Here is a 21,626-nt window from a genome sequence, read left to right as displayed (position 1 = left end):
ACAGCCAAAAGATTGTCCTTCAAAGAATAGAAAAAGGATCCAAATGAAGAAAATAAGAAACAACATAAGCACTGGCAAGACAGAAGCAAAACATTAATAAAGAAGGCTAAAAGACAGTATGAAGAGAAACTTGCCACAGAGGCTAAAACTCATAGTAACAACTTTTTCAGGTACATCAGAAGCAGAAAGCCAGCGAGGGAATCCATGGGACCGTTAGATCATGAAGGAGCAAAAGGGGCGCTCAGGGGGGACAAAGCCATAGCAGAGAAACTGAATAAATTCTTTGCTTTAGTCTTTACGGAAGAAGAAAAGAGATCTGCCTAAACCAGAGATTGTTTTCAAGGATGATGATGTGGAGGAACTGAAAAAAATCTCAGTGAACCTGAAAGATGTACTGAGCTAAACTGACACATTAAAATCATCTGGTCAAATGTCATACATCCAAGGGTACTCAAAGCACTCAAGCATGAAATTTCTGATCTGCTGTTAGTAATATGTAACGTGTCGTTAAAATCGTCCATAGTACCTGAAGACTGGAGGGTTGCTGATTTTTTAAAAGGATTCTAGGGATGATCTGGGAAATTACAGACTAGTAAGCCTGACATCAATGCCGGGCAAAATAGTGGAAACTATTATAAAGAATAAAATTACAGAACATGTACACAAACAAGGCTTAATGGGACTGAGTCAGCATGGTCTCAGCCAAGGGAAGTCTTGCCTCACCAATTTGCTTCATTTCTTTGAAGGAGTGAATAAACGTGGATAAACGTGAGCCGGTTGATGTAGTCTATCTAGATTTTCAGAAAGCTTTTGATAAAGTTCCTCATCAGAGACTCATGAGAAAAATAAAGAGTCAAGGGATAGGAGGAAAAGTTCTGATGTGAATTAGGAATTGGTTATTGGACAGAAAACAGAGGGTAGGGTTAAATGGTCATTTCTCTCAATGAAGGAGGGTGAACAGTGGACTGCTGCAGGGATCAGTACTGGAACCAGTGCTATTAAACATATTTTTAATTGATATGGAAATCTAAATGACAAGTAAGGTGATTAAATTTTACAAAACTATTCAAGGTTGTTAAAACAAGAGTGGACTGTGAAATATTGCAGGAAGACCTTAGAAAATTGGAAGAGTGGGCATCCAAATGGCAGATGAAAAATTTAATGTGGAAAAATGCAAGGTGATGCACATTGGAAAGAATAATCCGAATCATAGTTACCTGATGCTAGGGTCTACCTTGGGGGTCAGCGCTCAAGAAAAAGATCTGGGTGTCATTGTAGATAATAGGCTGAAATCTTCTGCTCAGTGTGCGGCGGCAACCAAAAAAGCAAACAGGATGCTAGGAATTATAAGGAAAGGGATGGTGAATAAGACAGAAAATACTATAATACCTTTGTATCGCTCCATTGTATTGGGTTCAGTTCTTGTAGGAGTGTTTCCTGCTATCTCACCTTTGTGGTCTGGGGCCTATATAAGCTTGAACCATCCTTTTATAACCAATATGGATTCTACAAGCCTGTGGCCTGAATACATCTGTAACCATCAGAAACCAGCTTTTGTACAAAGGAACATTATTGCTGGGCATACCATGATGACTTCATCCAAGGACACATTGTTTGCTGCAAACTAGCCCCCCATTTATGTACTGGGAAGAGTGGAGGAGAATAATTCACAGGGACAGATTGCTCGAGGAGTATGAGACCCGACAGGGAGGTTTGCTTGCTGACTGATAACAGTTTCTTGCTAAGAACAAGGCCTCTTTTCATAACCATGAATTTGGCTGGACAGAATTACACCATTGTGATTGGTCCATAGGTATCATCTGACCCAGAAAAATGCCAAGGTTGGACTGAAGAGGAAGGAGAGAGAGGGGAGAAGACCTGAGGATTTGTTGGTGGATAGATGTCTCCAAGAGGAGCGAGAGACTGATTTTCTAAACACACCAGTGAACTGTATACCTTGAAAGAAACTGACAAGATCAGCTAAGCTACAATACTAGGCCTCACCCGAAAGACTGTGCTATCAGTAGCAGAAGATAGACCTTGGATTTTATTCCTGGACTGAGAGACAGGCAGGGGCTTCATTATTAGTTGTGTAAATTCTCATAATCCTTAGGATATTAGTAGTGTGATCAGTGATATTATTACTTATCCATACAGAGTTATTTAGCCTCCACAATAAAAACAATACCTAAATCATATGTCTTAAAAGTAAACATTTGTTACACACCAACCTTGAATTAACGTAACATGGTAATGGAATAGTAGAGTGAGAATTAAAATTTAGAGGCTGAACAACAATTTTCTTCATATTATGATTTGATAATCTACTATTTTCACCTCTATAGCTATGGCTCCTTTGTGTGAGGTTCTTGGTTCATTAGGTGTGGAGTACTGGCTGTATGCAGATGACATTCAGTTCTTTTTCCTGATAACATTGTGGGGAAAGGATCTGTGTGTGCAACTGACCTTTTATGTAAGTGAGATTTGTAAATGGATGATATCTAATAAGCTTGCTGTGAATATAGATAAAACAGAACTTCTTATTGTGGGGAAGGTGATGGATGACTGTTGGCGTCAAACTATTTGTGTGGGTGAAATTGATGTGTCTGTACAAAAGGAGATAAGGTTATTGGGTGTGATTTTGGATGTTCAACGTATGATGAAAAAAACAGATTGTGCATTTGGTTCAGTCAGCCTTCCATCAGTTGCAGTTGTTGTTTCAACTGAAACCTATGCTATGTTTGGCTGATCTTAGGAGTGTGACTCAGACTATGGTTTTATCAAAGATAGATTACTGCAATTCTCTTTACTTGGATGTTCCAGAGTACAGGATCAAGGCTTTGAAAATTGTGCAGAATGCAGCTGCCAGGCTGGTTGCTAGAATTTCCAAATGTGATCATATTATGCCAGTGTTGACAGAACTCCATTGGTTGCCTATGAAATACAGAGTACAGTATAAAGTTTTGACTCTTATTCATCAGGTGGTTTATGCTAAAATGCCATGGTATTTTGGAACAGTTATCACTTTGTCTTCTTCTGGGAGGATGTTAAGATCTGATTTTACTAAATGGTTAGCTTTAAAATTAGTGTCCACTGTGCATTATGCTGCTACAAGGGAATCAGCATTTTCAACTGCTGGAACGCTTATGTGAAATGCATTACCTGGGCACCCTGCATATGAGTGCTAGTATTCTACAATGTAGAGGGGCAATGTATTGATAGAGGATTTTACATGGCAACAACTTGATGTTATGTATGATGATGGAGGATATATATGTTTTGTAGTCGGTATTATTTTTAATATGTATGTTTTTTATGGAAGCCACTTAGGGTATAAGTGGGTTAGAAGGGTGTAACATAACATAAATAAATAAGTAAATAAATTGGAGTGTAAATTTTAAGGGGATTCGAGGTTAGCTTCAGAACTTTTAGTATAGGAACAGTGCTGGGCAGACTTTTACAGTCTGTGCCCTGAGAAAGGCAGGGACAAATCAAGCTCGCGTATACATTTAAAGTAGCACATAACATGTAAAATGAGTTTAACTTGTTGGGCAGACTGGATGGACCATTTAGGTCTTTATCTGCCATCATTTACTATGTTACTATGTAAATAATGGCAAATATGCCATCTTTGAACCGCTGTTGCCAACCACTCATCAGATGATGGGCTCCAAAACCCAACCATAGGAATTCCTTTTAGCTATTCATCCTCTTCCAGACTGACTAGTTCCCTGGGTATTGAAAAAATTTTTTTAGCTACTGTAGAACGCATTCTTCCTATACATTGGCTGATCCTTTTCCTCCCAGTTTAAGAACTCAACCTTGTACGTATCAACTCGCCTCATTACCTTAGATAATGTGAGCCTTTCTGAGGGTGGGGTCACCTCTCTTTAGAAGCAGGCTCTTATCAGACCTTAAGGCTCCTAAGGCAGACCTTTCTACTCTCAGCAATTGTTACGTCCCTCACCTGTTCGACGCTCCTCCCGGCTAAGTCATTCCTCAGCTTCGTTCAAGAGGGACAAGGTTCAGTCTTAGGAGGGTCGGTTTCAGTTTCCTATGTCTGGCAGCCGTCATCCGGGTTGGATCAAGGACAGCAGCCATCTTGGCTAGCTCAGCAGGGGGCAGCCATCTTGGAGTAACGAGGTCAGGAAGGAAGCCCATATTTGGACGAAGGCACCTCTGCTGATGGGAGCAGCCATCTTGAATCAGCTGCACACTTGAGCCTAATTCCTCCACTACTTAAAGCCCTGCCTTCAGTCCTTCGTTGCTTCGGCCTCATTTGTTCTGAGGAGTTGCTGTCGTTGTGCTGTTCACCGACTTCCTTCTGTTCCTGATTTCCTGTGTACCGGACCTTGGCTAGTCTTCTCGGATTACGCTTGTTTGCTGCCTGCCTTGACCCTGGACTGAATTGACTATTCTTTGCCTGTGGGAGTTCTGGTTCTGGACTGTGTCTGTTTCTTGCTATTCTGGTCAGTGGCCGTGCAACCCCGCTGGTTCCAGAAGTCCTGGTGGCTACCTGCAGCTGGGAGCTCAACTCCCGGTGAACGGTGGTCGCTTCCCAGGTGAAGCTAGGGGTTGTCTGGCTGCCTGACCGAGTGCGGTGTCACTCCATCTCTGCCGTGCTCAGTCGGGGCACAGGGGCTCACTACTACCGGGTCACAACAGTAAGCCGAAGCCATGAGCTCGCCAGACAGGTCCGAGCTGTCTCACCTGGCTCAGGTTCTCCACCAGCAGCAGGAGCAACTAACCCGCCTGTCCAGCGCCTTGCAGGAGGTCTGCAGTCAGCTACCAGGACTCCAGCGGCAGGCGGCTGTGGCCCCTCCAGGCTCTAGAGCGGAGACTTCCGCTGCACGTCTGCGACTTCCAGAGCCACCTTGCTTTGACGTTACTCCTGCAGCTTGCCGGGGGTTCCTGAACCAGTGTCAGATCCTGTTTGAGCTGCAACCGGAGGCTTTCCCGTCTGACAAAATAAAGGTGACCTACATCATCTCCCTGCTTTCCGGTGCTGCGCTGGCTTGGGCGTCCCCGCTGTGGGAACAGCGGAGTCCGGTTCTGGCAAACCTGGAGAAGTTCTTGCGGCAGTTCCGGATGGTATTCGACGTTCCTGGCCAATCTTATTCTGCCTCAGGGGAGCTGCTGCGGATCCAGCAGGGCCGGGTCAGTAGGGGTGTATGCCGTCCGGTTCCGTACCTTGGCCGCGGAACTCAGGTGGAACCAGGAGGCCTTAACAGCCATTTTCTGGCAGGGCCTGGACGGCCAGATAAAAGATGAATTGGCTGGCAGAGAGATTCCCGCTACTTTGGACGCCCTTATTGCACTCTGCACATGAATCGACATCCGGTTCCAGGAGCGAGCCCAGGAGAAGGCCACGCAGCCGGCACCGCAGAGATCCAGAGGCCTTCCCCGCCGCCCAGAGACGCCCAGGTCCTTTGAAGAGGGTTCGGAAGGAACCAAGGAGGAACCCATGGTACTGGGGCGGCATCGCCTGTCCGGGGAGGAGAGGAATCATCGACTCGAAAACCATCTATGTTTGTATTGTGGGGAGGCCGGCCATTTCTCGGGCAGCTGCCCAAACAAGCCTGGGAGATCGGGAAATGCCCCGGCCCGAGCCCCATGAAGGGAGTGGCTCTGGGCCGGTTGGCCTCCCTTCCGGACAATTTGCTCTCCGTTCCTGTCCTGCTCCAAGACGAGGAACGTCAGGTTTATACCTGGGCCCTACTGGATTCCCGGGGGCCGGAGGGAACTTTATCGACACTGAGTTCCTGGCGCAGTTGGGGAGTTCCACAGTGCCCTGTCAGCCTGAGCTTCGGGTCACCTCCATCCAGGGGGATAGTCTTCCCTGGACCATCACTGGGATTACCTCACCTATACATCTGCAGGTGGGGGCTTTACATCAGGAAAAGATCCAGTTCCTGGTTCTCGCCCGAGCCATCCATCCGGTGATTTTGGGATTGCCCTGGCTCCGTCTACACGCCCCTGTGATCGATTGGGCCACCGGAGAGATCGGGCAATGGAGCTTCCGATGTGTCCAGCACTGCCTCCAGCAGGTCAAGCCCCCTCTGCCTCTCTGCTCTGCTCCACTCCAAGCACCGCAGGAGGGCTTGCCCTGTCTGGCCAAGGACTATCAGGATTTTCGGGACGTGTTCAGTGCCCGGGCGGCTGACACATTACCGCCTCATCGGTCTTTTGACTGTGCCATAGACCTCCTGCTGGGAACCGATCCGCCCCGAGGGCGCCTGTACACCCTGTCCCGTGAAGAGTCCCGTGTTATGAGGGAATACATCTGAGAGAATCTCCTCAAGGGCTTTATCCGGGCCTCTACTTCACCTGCAGGGGCCGGGTTCTTCTTCGTGTCGAAGGAGGACGGGTCACTTTGCCCCTGCATCGACTATCGGGGCCTGAACAAGATCACGGTAAAAAATCGGTACCCATTTCCTCTCATTCCGGAGCTGTTTGATCGCCTCCAAGGAGCCCGGATTTTCACCAAGCTAGATCTGCGCGGGGCCTACAACCTGGTGCGGATCCGGAAGGGGGATGAGTGGAAGATGGCGTTTAACACTCATTAGGGTCACTTTGAGTACCGGGTGATGCCGTTTGGCCTATGTAATGCTCCCGCGATGTTTCAGAATTTTGTCAACATCATTTTCCAGGATCTGCTCTACACCTCCGTGATCGTGTACCTGGATGACATTCTGATCTTCTCCACCTCGCTGTCACAGCATGTTGACCATGTCCGCACGGTGCTCCAGCGCCTTCGGGAGCACCGGCTGTATGCCAAGCTGGAGAAGTGTTCTTTCCACAAGAAGAGTCTGCCTTTCCTGGGATATATTGTCTCTGCCATCGGATTGTAAATGGACCCTGGGAAACTGGCTGCAATCCGTGACTGGCCGGCTCCCCAGAGTCTGCGGGCCTTGCAGAGGTTCCTGGGATTCGCCAACTACTACCGGCAGTTTATCAAAGACTACTCCCTTATCACGGCTCCTTTAACGGCCCTCACGCGGAAGGGTGCGGATGTTAAGAACTGGACACCAGAGGCGGTTGCTGCATTTTCCACCCTGAAGAAGGCGTTTCTTTCCGCACCGGTTCTCCGCAGTCCGGATCCTACCCAGCCTTTCGTGGTGGAAGTAGATGCCTCAGCCTTGGGGGTAGGGGCCGTGCTCTCCCAGACATCTGCTGCCGGGAAGAAGCATCCCTGCTTCTTCTTTTCCCGCAAGTTTACCCCAGCGGAGCGGAACTATACGGTTGGGGATCGGGAGCTTCTGGCGCTTAAGTTAGCGTTTGAGGAATGGCACTACTTGCTGGAGGGAGCAGCACATCCGGTGACGGTGATCACTGACCATAAGAACTTACTCTACCTCCAAAATGCCACCAGATTGAATCCACGCCAGGCCCGGTGGTCTCTGTTTTTTGCTAGATTCGACTTCTGCCTGATTTTTAGGCTGGGGGAGAAGAACGTCCAGGCGGATGCCCTGTCCCGCAGTTTTGAGGCTCCCGGGGACCAGGAGGAGCCCTATCCCATGCTGAACCCAGCCTGCATTCCTACTATACCCGGGGCTAGTGCCGCGTGCCAGAAGGCAGTACCCGTGAGTCTTCGAAGGAGGGTGCTACGCTGGGGAAAGCTTCTGAATTCGCCGGACACTTCAGGTTCCACAAGACTCTCCCCATCTGATCTCCTGAGCGTACTGGTGGCCCCAGATGGCGCAGGATGTGCTGCAGTACGTGTCCACCTGTCCAGTGTGCGCCTGAACTAAGAGCTCTCATCAGAAGCAGTGGGGTTTGATGCAGCCCATGCCAGTACCGCAGCAACCCTGGGAGGACCTGTCCATGGATTTCATCACTGATCTGCCAGCCTCCCAGGGTAACACTGTCATTTGGGTGGTGATCGACCGGTTTTCCAAGATGGCCCACTTTGTGCCTATGAAGACCTTACCCACAGCTGCCAGTCTTGCCTCCAGTTTCATCACCCACATCTTCAGGCTCCATGGATTGCCCCAAAGGATCATAAGTGACCGAGGCTCCCAGCTGCAGGTAGCCACCAGGACTTCTGGAACCGGCGGGGTTGCACAGCCACTGACCAGAATAGCAAGAAACAGACACAGTCCAGAACCAGAACTCCCACAGGCAAAAAATAGTCAATTCAGTCCAGGGTCAAGGCAGGCAGCAAACAAGCGTAATCCGAGAAGACTAGCCAAGGTCCGGTACACAGGAAATCAGGAACAGAAGGAAGTCGGTGAACAGCACTCCGACAGCAACTCCTCAGAACAAATGAGGCCGAAGCAATGAAGGACTGAAGGCAGGGCTTTAAGTAGTAGAGGAATTAGGCTCAAGTAAGTGCAGCTGATTCAAGATGGCTGCCCCCATCAGCAGAGGTGCCTTTGTCCAAATATGGGCTTCCTTCCTGACCTCGTTACTCCAAGATGGCTGCCCCTTCCTGAGCTAGCCAAGATGGCTGCTGTCCTTGATCCAACCCGGATGACAGCTGCCAGACATAGGAAACTGAAACTGACCCTCCTAAGACTGAACCTTGTCCCTCTTGAACGAAGCTGAGGAATGACTTAGCCGGGAGGAGCGTCGAACAGGTGAGGGACGTAACAGCAATTATAGACCAATTTTTAATCTTCCATTTATTTCCAAGGTGGTAGAAAAAGAGGTTATTTCCCAACTTTCCTCTTTTCTTGCAGAACACTAATGCATTACACCCAAGGCAGAGTTTCAACAAAGAAGTATTTCAGTCTCATTGCTTAGTCATATTAGGAGTGCTTTGGATGGCAGGTTAACATTCATTCTTACTTTTCAGACCTTTCTTCAGCCTTTGACATCATTATCTATTACCTTATTTTTAGAACATCTGATGGCTACTAGTTTTGAGGTCAGGTTTTGAAATGGTTGCCTCCTATCCCACAAACAAATTTTAATGGTTTAGCCTTTGTTTCAGAACTTCCTCCCTCCAATTCTCTTAGTTGTGGTATCCCTCAAGGCTCACTTTTGGTTCCCCCTCTTTTCAATATTTTCCTTAGCTACATTAATACAAACAATCTGCTAACCAGGTAACTATCAAAATAAATTTAGGACAGCAAAATAGTTATTCTACATATATAGGGTAGTTAACCAGATACCAGAACGAATATCACCAGTACCTGGATAATTGCTGGTGGACACTGTATACTGGATATTCAGCACCGGTATCCAGGTATGGCCCAAAACTGAATATCCAAGAATAAAACCCTGCAATATCTGGCACATAAAGCACAGCTGGCTGCCAATTCTCTCTTATATTCTTATTTTAAAACTTTGGAAAAGGCAAACATGCTGAGAAGGCAGGATTAAACTGCTGAAAAAAATGTACCTGATCATCATTATTCAGGCCATTATGCATCACAACATAAAAATGCACCAAGAAATCCGAATTTGGCAGGACATCCTGACGTCTGCTCATCATACCACAGATCAGCCTGTAAGCCTGCAATTTACCTTCCTTATATTCATTGGACAATGCTGTTGCCTGAAAAAAAAAAAACACAGAATAGCTCCTTGCCATGACTGTATATACACTGTGGATTTTAAAGGTTTATCCACAACAAACTAAAAATTGTGGTTCTTTTCAGCACATTGTACATTATATATATTCAACATTGAAAAATATCCATATTCTGAATGCTGACAGTCTTGTAAAAACTAGTCCCCCACGAGGGTGATTGTGCTTAAATTACTATTTAAACAAAATGTCAAATAAAAAAGTTGTTTAGAAAAGCATTAGTGATCTAGCAGCATCAAATCTATTTATACAACAAATAAAGGACACTTAGAAAAATATACTACTATTGCAGAACGCAAATTCTACTTACCTTAAACAACCATGATGCAAACATGCGCAAAGGTGGAATCAGAACAGGAGGGGACGGTGATGACTGGTTATCCAAACTTATAGATAAATTATCTCTTGCCTGATTGGAAAAGAAATACTATCAATGCAAATATATTATTTTATATTTTAAAGAAGCAGTATGATGCACAAACATAAAGAACCCAGATACTGAATACAAAGTTTAAAATGATCAGTGAGGTAAACAACCCAAACTGGACTACTGAAGAAAACCTTTGTTTAGCCAAAGTACATATACTTCATTCAACTAATCATACAAATGAAGGTCGTCTCCTTATATATTGTATCAAACTATCTAGAACAGTTAGGAGAACACAACTGCTCAATTGGCGTATATGTCAGAACACATTGTGTATAGAGGAAAGGCCTCAAGAAACCCCCGGCTATGTATTTCTATAGCTCGCGGAGGCTGGGCTGTTTCATCATTGGCCCGAACCTCTGCACAATACAATACTGTTCAGAGGTTCAGGCCAATGATGAAACAGCCCAGCCTCCGCGAGCTATAGAAATACATAGCCGGGGGTTTCTTGAGGCCTTTCCTCTATACACAATTAATGTGTTCTGACATATACACCAATTGAGCAATTGTGTTCTCCTACCTGTTCAAGATAGTCATATACTTCATTCAACATATCCAAACTTCCCAGCTTAAAATCTAAATTAGGCTTAATCTGAAGATAATATTCCCCTGTCTCCATTCACAATGATAGAGGGTAAGAATTCAGAAACTACATCAAATACTTAACTGCAGTGATGACGTGGTTTCCCATTATAAAATGGGAAGTACATGCCTAATTATTAGGCTTCTAGGCACATCCAAACCATGCCCTGCTACTCCCACTTCATATCTTTGTCCACGGGTTTCTACACATGCACATAGTGGCTTTCTAAAATTGCTATGCAATGTAGTTGTGTGAATGGTGCCATTTATACATCTAGATACTTCTAAAATGGCCTCCATAATATCCACAATCTCATTCTACCAATGAATGAATATAGACCACTATCCCTTTATTCCTAAATGTATTATTTCTCTCCTGCAACTCTTGCCCTAATCATCACCCCTATCTTTCAATTCCTTCTATTGTCTTTCCACCTTTTTTTTTTCCTTTTTAACTCCCTCACTTTTATTTCTACTCCTTTTTCTTCCTTTCTGACATTTCATGGATTTCCCTTCCTCCTGCTATTTAGAAATATTAATTTAGAATTTCTTCTTTTAGAACGAAAGCCCTTGGGTCAATTCAGAAGAAACTTTCTAAAACTCAAATGGGACCAAAACAAATGTTTGACTTCTGGACTATCAACTCAGTCTAACAATAATTACATTTTGGGTTGTCCTCTGCACAAAAAATATCAAAGCTCCAGTTGATTGAAAATCGTGCTAAGGTTATTGTGGACAACTCTGAAATTGATAGTGTATTTCTGCTCTTTTAATCTTTGCATTGGCTAACAATTTTAAAACATATAAAGTTTAAATTGTTGTATTTTTCTTTTCAAATATAGTATGGCATTTGCCTTTGTTAGCTGTTGAGTCACTTGGACTGCAATCCTGTGATTACACTTTTTTTTTTAAATTTTTACATAATAGCACATCAACATAGCCAAATGAATAATATCTCAAAGTATATTGAACAACAAACAATGTGACCGATCCATAAGTATCACTTCTAACATCCCCACCCCCCCCAGAGTCAAGCATTTTCTCCTAGTATTTCAACTACTTAACAGTAAAAAGGGTCCAGATCCAGCAGACCATTGTATATACGTGTCCCAAATGCGATGATATGGTACTAAGTTACCAGATCGCAGAGCTGTTAGTTTACACATCAAGTTGATATAGTCCAGCTTGTGCAAGACCCGTCTGAGGCCTGGTATAGATGATTGTTTCCAAGCCGCAGCAATAGTCAGTTTGCTGGCCACAAACACATAAGCCACCAACTGGTGCGCAATAGACTTCACCCTTTGTGATCTGACGTGCAGAAGACAACGTTCCATTTTCAAAGGATACTGAATCTTCGTCAAAGAAAACACAAATTTTAATATCACAGTCCAGAACTCTTGAGCCTGTGGGCACAACCACCAAATATAAAACATGTCCCCCTCCAACCCACAATTACGCCAGCACTGGGCTGAGCTTGTAGAATACAGTCTGGAAAAAAGCTTAGGTGTATAGTACCAGCAATACAAAATTTTATGACCATTTTCCATCAGACCACTAGATATCGACACTTTAAGTAAAGATTTAAAGATACGTTCCCCATTGCCCATATTCAAAAGATGTCCCCAATGCAGTTTCCCATTTTGACAAATAATATGTAACCGGATTATGCAAGGTTAACAGGGCCTTATATGGTCGAGAGACACACCCCTTACTGGCTCCACGCACCATTGCCCTTTCCAAGGGCGACTGGGTTAAAGTCAACTCCCCCTTAGCTCGTCAAAGAATATAATCTCGCACCTGTTGATATTGAAACACATGAGAAGCTGGAAGTCCAAACTCCTCTTGCAGGTCCTGAAGGGCTACAAACTCTCCTTCCTCCCACAGCTGTCCCAAAGTAAATAGACCCTGCCCCTCCCAAACCCGGAAGCAAGGATCTACACCCCCAGGCTAAACTTCTCAGCAAAGCGAATGTACATATGCAAAAAATACTTGCGCCCAGAGAAGTACTTTCTCCTGACCTCAATCCACATCAACAGAGGCCAACGAAGGAGGGGCCCGACGAGCTAACCTATTCAAGAGCTGATCTGGTAACCACGGGATGGCTCTCAATGGATATGGGGCCAGTCAAGATTGTTCAAGGGACTGCCAAATCTTATTCGAGCCATGGAGTCACTCAGCTAAAATGCGAAGCTGTGATGCCTGATAATAGGCTATAAAAGAAGGAAAACCCATCCCCCCTTGCTCACGCCTCTGGAACATCACCTCCGCCCGCAATCGAGGAGGTCTTTTTTTCCATTTATAGGAGAAGATCCTACATCGCAAGCCCCAGAAACACTGGTCCGGCAAAGAAATAGGGAGAGCCATAAACACATAAATTAATTTGGGAAGTAATATCATCTTAACCGCACTGACGCGACCCATCCAAGACAACATTAAACCCTCCCACCTAATTCAGAAAAAAGCTCCCGCAGCTTTCCCGGAAAGTTGGCATCATATAGATCAGAAGATATTGGCATCAAATATACTCCGAGTTATTTAATAGAATGGGCGGCCCAGCGAAAAGGATATTTTAGTTTCAGCTCTTCTACCAGATCTCCAGGGAGATTAACACTCAAAGCTTCCGATTTTTCCAGATTAATTCTAAACCCAGACAATTGTTCGAATTGGAGTAACAGAGTCGACAATGCGGGAAAAGAAACTTCTGGGCTAGTCAAAGTTAACAAGATATCATCAGCAAATAGTAAGGCTTGGGTTTCCAACCCCCCAACCGTAACTCCTCTAATATCTGGATGTTTTCTAATATAGCAGCCAAGGGCTCTACCACTAAAGCAAAGAGCAAAGGTGACAAAGCACAGCCTTGTCTAGTGCCTCTGGCCAACAAAAATACATCCAAACTCTGCCCATTAACCCTTACTGAAGCACAAAGAGACTCGTAAAGAAGATGTAGCCAAGAAAGATAGTGACCCCCAATACCCACTTTATCTAGCACCGCGAACATATAAGGCCAATGCACTCTGTCGAAAGCTTTTTCAGCATCTAGGGAGAGCAGACCTAGGGGAACATCAGCTGATTTAGCATAGCCAATAAGATGGAGCACCCGCCTCATATTATCAAAAGCTTGGCGCTCGCTAATAAATCCTGCCTGGTCCTCATGAATCAAAGAAGGAAGATAGCGCTGCAACCTGGTAGCCAGTATCTTGGTGAAGATCTTATAATCAACTCCCAACAATGAAATAGGACGATATGACTCACAATTCAATGGGTCTTTGACCGGCTTCAGGATCACTGAGATAGTGGCTCTATTCCATGTTTTAGGAATCGGATGACCCTCACTGAAGGAATTAAATAGGCGCAATAATAGTGGGCTCAAAAGCTTAGCAAAGATCTTATAAAACTTATTTGAGAAGCCATCCGGCCCCGGGGCTTTGCCCGGAGACAGAGTGTGGATTGCCTGGAGGATCTCATGGGTCGGGATAGCTGATGCTGAGCACTAACTGATAATACCAGTAGCGTGACTCGATTCAAGAACCCAGTAACATCTTCATCTAAAGGATCTATATCAGAGGAATAGAGTTTTTCATAGAATTGTTGGAATAAGCTTTGCAACTGCCCTTCCTCTGAAGTTATTATACCCTCAGCGTTCCTAAGGCTAGAAACATGATTGCGCAAAGCCGTTTTTTTAAGTTTGTGAGCCAATAATTTACTAGACTTGTTACCAAATTCAAAATGGCTCTGGCGTACCTGTTGTAGTTGCTCTGCAATGTCCGCTAACTGAAGTTCATGCAGCTCGTGGTGCACCTTATTCAATCTATCTAGTAGCACCAATGAATGTTGTGGGGTGTGTTGTTGGAACAACCTCTCAACTGCTATTAGCTGTTTCCGCAAAATATCTTCCGATTTCCAACGTTCTCTACATATATGGCCTCTCAGAGCTAAAAGATGGCCAAGCAATACTGCCTTCAACCCATCCCATAACACTTCCAACGAAACCTCCCCAGTATCATTAAACTGTATGTATTCTTTAATATGGTTCTCTATTTGAAACTCATACGACAGATCTGATAAAATACAGTCATCAAGATGCCACTCAGATCTGACTCTCTCTATTGACGGGAGATTCAGTTTAAGAATTACAGGGCTGTGATCTGAACAAGTACAGCCAGCTATCTGACGTTCCAGAATCACATGAGCAAGAGCCACATCTCCCACCAAAGGTTAATACGTGAAAATGATTGATGCACTTGTGAAAAGCAAGTATATTCTCAAGCTGCTGGATTTGCCTGCCGCCAGAAATCTGATAGCTGCCAGCGTGCCAGAAATGCCCGAGAAAGCTCACGGTCACTCTGTGCATAAACTACCTTCTTAGCAGAGTTATCTAGATAAGGGTTAAGAGTTAAATTAAAGTATCCCCCCATTAAAAAGAAACCGACTTTATGCTTTAGTAGCACCTGGTCTAGCCTGGAAAAAAAACTCTGTGATCAGAATTGGGTCCATATACATTTAAAAGAGTAAATTGCTGACCACCTAAAGAGATGACTAATAACAGATATCGCCCCTCTGGATCTCTAATAACTTTATTTACTACCCAAGGACGGGATTCATTAAAGATAATAAGAACTCCTCTAGTTTTAGTTCCATACCTGTTAGAGGCAAAGTATTGATGTGGGTATTTACGATGCCTGCAACAGTGCTCATGGGCGGACTTTAAGTGTGTTTCTTGTATAAACGCGATGTCTATTTTCAAGCGCGTCAGCTCTTTAAATAACAACTACCACTTCATAGATGCATTAAGGCCCCGAACATTAAACAGACCCAGTGTTATGTCAGACATTTGCATTTAATCTGAGACAGAAAGAAAGATAAATTGAAATCCCCATTACCACCAGGGGCATCCCTCCACTGTCAGGTCTGTCACCTTTTAGGACATTAGCTTGGCCTGATGCTCTTTCAAGACTCTGGACATCCCCCTTCCCCTCCCTCCCTCCCTTTCCCCCCACCCACAACCCCAACATTGAGATCCTCTCCCAAAATACCAGAGAGGTATCCATTAAGGAAGTTGAAGCGCTCTCCCCACTCCCCCATGGCCAAACAAATAAGAGTGTAACAACAATATTCTAGCCAACATTTAACAATCTATGGTGGTTCTAGTACAATCAGAATTAAGCAATACAATTTTTTTTTTGTCTCAGACATACTGTTTACTCTCCAATATCTTCCCTCAGCCGTCTTTTCTCCAAGAACTTCGAAGCGATTGTGTCAGGTTCTCAGGTTCAGAGCCCGCGGGGCTGGGGTCTGGAGCAAACGTGAGCCCTTGGGCTGCTGACGAGGAGCGACAGCAGCAGGCAAAACCCACCAATCAACGCTGGGCAAACACACCAGTAGGGACTGCAGGCACCGCCCAGCAAGCCGGAACACACGGACTGGAATCCCCCAGACTGGAGGACACAGGACTGGAACACGGGACTGCAATCCCCCAGACTAGAGGACACAGGACTGGAACACACACCGGACCGGAACACACTGGACTGAAGCGCACCAGACTGGACACACACCGGACCGGAACACACTGGACTGGAGCGCACCAGACTGGAACACACACTGGACTGGTCCGTACAGCTTCACCTGCACTTGGCCACTACCCCCCCCCCCCCCCCCCAAGGGTTGAGCCCTTGGGTTCGAGTGGCCGGCAGGACTTACCGGATACCGGATGACACAAGGACCAGGACTGGAAACAGAAGAGACAGCAGTGCTCCAAGGAACTGGACTAACCAGGGCACTCCTAGGCCTACACTAACAAAAGGACTTCCTAAGCCCTATACTAACAAGCTAAACACAAAACTAACAAGCTTCCTAAGCACTACTCTAGCAAGCTAGACACAAAACTAACAAGGTGCTTCCTAAGCACTACCCTAGCAAGCTAGACACAAAACTAACAAGGTGCATCCTAAGCACTACTCTAGCAAGCTAGATACAAAACTAACAAGGTGCTTCCTAAGCACTACTCTAGTAAGCTAGACACAAACTATCAAGGTGCTTCCTAAGCACTACTCTAGCAAGCTAGATACAAAACTAACAAGGTGCTTCCTAAGCACTACCCTAGCAAGCTAGACACAAAACTAACAAGGTGCTTCCAAAACCAACAGGGAAAAGCAGGGGAACCACAAGGGAAAAGCAGGAAAGCTAAACACACAGACACCAGTGCACACTGCACTAACACTAACCTGGACCTTAACAAAAGCAAGCAGGGAAACTAGACACAGAGTCAGAAGTGCACACTGCACCACCCTAACTAAAGCAAACACCACCGTTGCAAAGGCTCTGAAGGAAACAACACCACTTCCTTATCAAGGCCCTCCCTGATGATGTCACACTCCCTAGACCCAGGCAACAGCACAGTGACCCAGAGAGCACACTGAAACCCATAGAGGCCCAACCCACACCAATGCAGCACCGTGAAGCACTTGAAGCCAGTACACCCAAAGAGAGGTAGAGCAACTCAGGCAACACCCACAGCTGCAGTAAAGTGAGACAATTAGAGTCATGCTGCTGGAAGCTGCCAGCACAGAGAGAGAGAGCCAGCTCAGACAGGACAGACAAACGAAACAGAAGCCAGCTAAGCTGACCACCAGGAAAAAGGTAAGTTTGAGAGGGGTTATGACCACAATCATAACAGATTGCAGTACATGAGAAAATACAGTCAAAAATATCCCACGGACCCTGATGTTATGTTTCTTAGAAATTACTTGACTTTTATATTTCAGAAATGTTTAATGTTGAATTTTACAATTGCTTTTATTGTTTTGTATTTCCTAGTCCTTTCTAATCTGTTTACTGTAATTTTTTAAATATCTTTTATACACCTTTAAGAACTCATGGGTTGGCTGGTATATAAGTTGTTATTCTGTATTATTACTACTACTACTACTACTACTAAATTAACATCTCTACTAAAACTTGAGTCAACCACCATCTTAGCAATACAAGAAGTATATTACAAAAATTAATTCTACTATTTTTGGAATGCATATATCCACTGTTAAATGTATAACCAATGATCTTGAAAAATAACTTTGATTACCTGTAACAGATGTTCTCTAAAGACAAGGAAATCATGGGTGATGTTATCTGAATGCATCAACACATTTCCAGAGCTTTCTAGGAAAAACTTAGTTTTGGGCATAAATGGATGCTCCTGCATCCCAATGCTTATGCAGTGTACTCTAATTCTCCTATTACCTTAATAAGCCTAACTCCAGAAGTGGCAGAGAAATGAAAAGTGGTTTGGTTACTGTTGGAAAACAGGATACTGGACTAGATGGACCACTGGTCTGACCCAGTATGGCTGTTCTTATGTTCTTACTATTTAATCCCAAGGATAAGCAACAGCTTTCCCCAGGTCTGCCTTAAGAGTTCATGGACACATCCTCTTAACTGCTTTTATCACTTGCTCCAGCAAAGAGGTCTGGTAAGTGTGAAAACATGATCTCCTATTTGTTAGAAAAGTGCCATTATGTAACTTCATAGTTCCCTAGATTTTGTACTTTTTGAAAGATTAAACAATTGATTCAGGTTTACCTGTTCCACTTCATTCAGGATTTTATAGATCTCAATCATATCTCCCTTAGATGTCTCTTCTCCAAGCTGAAGAGCTCTAACCTCTTAGCCTTTACTCATATCCCCCCACCCTCAGGACCATCATTTCTCTTTTTTCCCTCCCACCTCTTCACCCCTTCTGGGTCCATCACTTCTCTTTCTTTCTTCCCTCCCCTGTGATCCAACATCTTTTCCTCCCCCCCCCCCCCCCCCCCCCCCGTTGTTGTTAGGTTTTCAAGGCAGAAACTAGGTTTGTGAGCCCTTAGACCACTGCCGAGGAGCAGCAGTGGCAGGCAAAACCACCCTACACCAGAGACAAGGCAGAACTCTGACAGAAACAGCTAGACTTCACCTGCACTTGACCGCCCTTCCCCAGGAGTTGAGCCTCTGGGTGCAGGCGGCTGGCAGGACTTACCGGACAGGGCAGGAATTGGATACCAACTAGGCTGAACAGGGACTAAGTGTCAGAGGGGAAAGGAATATACATGAGCAGCAAGGCAGGAAACTGGGCAGACACACAATACTACACAAGGCAGGAAATGGACAAGCTAAAGGACAGGAACTGAAAGCTGCCAAGCAGCCACTGAAAAACACTGACAGACAACAGTCAGGACTGAAAGCTGCCAAGCAGCCACTAAGAGAGAGACACAGACAAACAGAAACTAGACCAGGAATACAGACCAGAAACAAGACTAAGAAATAAGCAACAAACCTAAGCTAAACTACACACAGACTAACTAGAACCAGACAAGAACCTCAAACAAGAAACTAGACTAGGCAGAAGTGCAACAAAGCACCAACAAACCAGGGACCTTAGACGATGCAAAGGCAAACACAGAAGTTTCCAGGTGGTTAATAAAGCCCATCAGCAGCTGAAGTTTAGCTGCAGGAATCACAAGGCAGCTGTTCAGGCTCAAACAAGAAAAGCAAGTCTGGCAGCCCGGAAGATCCAAGACTTTCAGCTAACTGGTTAGCTTTCTCCATAAGCAGTGGAGCACTGACAGGAAACTGTCTGCTCCTGACTCGAGAAAACCACCGAAGAAAAGCATCTTCTACCTCCTCAACTTTTTCCGCCCGTTTTAGTTTCCGTTGTGGATTTGTATTGTTTTGCCAGTCTTCCAGAAGCTGGTCTTTCTGCTTCAAGACATATGAAATTTGACTGGGATTGACAACATATTCTTTAGCAATAGATGCTTCACTTTGTTTGTTTTCTAATTTTTTAAGAACTTCTATTCGTTCAGCCAGTGTTAAAGTCTTACAGTTCCGACGATGACCCCAGTGTACACTCTAACAACATTCTTTCACTTATTCTGCCTATGGCAGCTAAAGGGGAGGTAAATTTGAAATCTTGTTGGTTGTCACGCGCCAATCGGCTTCTATATTCCGTGCGCTTATGCAGAGTCTTCCCTGCAGAGGAGCGGTCTTAAACCATGCATGTAAGCGAATCTTGCACTTATCAGTGGTGTGCTAAACTGAAGTTTGTCCCCATAGAAATTGATGGCACCAAAAACGGGACCGAAGTATGGCATGCAGTTAAACAGAGCATGCGCTTATCCGACGTGCACTTAAATGGAGTGCACTGTAATTGCAATTTTCAAAACTCAGACTTCAGACATTTTTCTCTGCAGTGTGTCCAATTCGCAAGGGGTAGTGTTGGAGGTGGGATTTGGGCGCTCCCAAAAACTGGACCTTTTTCTGCCATAATAGAACATAGCAAAAATGTCTAGACCTGTTTCAATCAAGACTAAGTTATAAAAAGGTTTCCTAAATGAAAAGAAGACCACAGGAGGGTTTAAGGCATGACCTCTCATTACTTCCCCAGTGGTCACTGACCACCTTCCACCCCCACAGATGTGAAAGAAACAGTACATACCAGCCTCTAAAACAGCTTCAGGTGTTATGGCTAGTCCTATTACAGCAGCAAGCAGGTCCCTGGAGTAGCTTAGTGGTCAGTGCAATGCACAGTAGAGAAGGGGTTCCAGGCCCATATCTCCACCCTAACAGGTACACTAGTGGTGGAAAGTGTGAGCCCTCCAAAACCCACCAAAAACCTACTGTTCCTACATACAGGTGACACCTAAGGTACAGTAGGTTTTTGATGAGTTTAGGAGGGCTCACCCATACTATTTAAGGGAGTAACGGTGAGATGTGTACCTGGGACCTTTTATGTGAAGTCCACTGCAGTGCCCTACTGCTCTGCTGGGATGTCTGTGCGGCCAGTCTATTAAGAATGCTGGCCCCCACACATCCCAATGGCTTTTTTTATGCGTTTTTCCATTGGCCTTTTTTTTTTCTAAAATGGTCCTGAAAAATAAACGCACTGAGCACAAAAACATTTAGCAAATGGCCATTTCCAAAACAAAAAGTTGGACATTTTTCTGATTTTTAAATGGCCATGTTTGACACTGAATTTTTGGACGTTTTTCGTAAAACATCCAAAACTGGATTTAGACATCATATCAAAAATGCCCCTCTATATGTTGTGTTGAAAAAACTGATTCACCAATGATTCTCATCTGCTTTGCTATTTTTCGCGTCATCCTGGATATTGCAAATTGCTTGGCTCCATGTTTCTTTGAATTATTTGTGATGTTGCCAGACACTGCTCCCTATATGCCTGGTTAACTCTGCTTTAGTTAAGCACTAACATTCACAGCCTCTTCTCCACTTCCCATAGATCAAGCCAAACACATGTATTTGAGGATTCCTCTTTAGCTGGAACTGGCCTGATGACATTGCCATCACTTTACCCACACCAGACTGTTGATACTTCATTTGCCCATGTGGGTTGCTGACATGTCATCCATGCAGGTCAAGGCACTGTTGCCTATGTCTCTATAGTTCTTGGCACATGACCCAAGTTGCAATGGCAACCTAGAGTCTAGTATCGTCATACCTTGAGCATTATGTAAAAAAAAAAAAAAATAGGTATCAAAGCTCACTTCTAATCCTAAAAGAAAACAACAACATACTGAAACAATGCAAAAATGTATGTTCTCAGTGAAAAATAATGAACTGAGGCATGGTGCATTAGTGTGGGAATATGGGAACTATCGTGAATGCCCAAAACCCACAAAACCTTTCCTAGAAAGCTCCAAACTATGTTCTAAGTCAGCCCCATAATATGTCATTACCCAGCTGTTTGACTGGTGATTTACCTTGCCTTTAATGAAGGTGTACATAAGAACATAAGCGCTGCCATACTGAGAAAGACCGAAGGTCCATCAAGCCCAGCATCCTGTTTCCAACAGTAGCCAATGCAGATTACAAGTACCTGGCAAGATCCCAAAATAGTACAATATATTTTATGAAGCTTATCCTAGAAATAAGAAGTGGATTTGCCCAAGTCCATCTTAATAATGGCTTACGGCCTTTTCTTTTAGGAAGTTATCCAAACCTTTTTTAAACCCTACTAAGCTAACTGCTTTTAGCACATTCTCTGTCTTGATTCACTCCTCCAGAAGACTGCCTCCTTACCCACCCAGCCTG

General features: G+C 44.6%; 1 protein-coding gene across 1 annotated transcript in view; it reads right to left on the bottom strand.

Annotated features, from left to right (window-relative positions):
• Window positions 1–21,626, bottom strand: part of RALGAPA2 (Ral GTPase activating protein catalytic alpha subunit 2) — an 898,249-nt gene that overhangs the window by 602,333 nt on the left and 274,290 nt on the right. Inside the window, 2 exon segments of the mRNA XM_030196220.1 lie at window positions 9,347–9,502; window positions 9,846–9,944. Of these exon segments, the coding sequence (XP_030052080.1) occupies window positions 9,347–9,502; window positions 9,846–9,944 (255 nt within the window).

The sequence above is a fragment of the Microcaecilia unicolor genome, chromosome 3 (genome assembly GCF_901765095.1).
Source record: "Microcaecilia unicolor chromosome 3, aMicUni1.1, whole genome shotgun sequence".
Classification (NCBI taxonomy): domain Eukaryota; kingdom Metazoa; phylum Chordata; class Amphibia; order Gymnophiona; family Siphonopidae; genus Microcaecilia; species Microcaecilia unicolor.
Note: the sequence above shows the minus strand (reverse complement) of the source record. Positions and strands in the feature narration are given on the sequence as shown.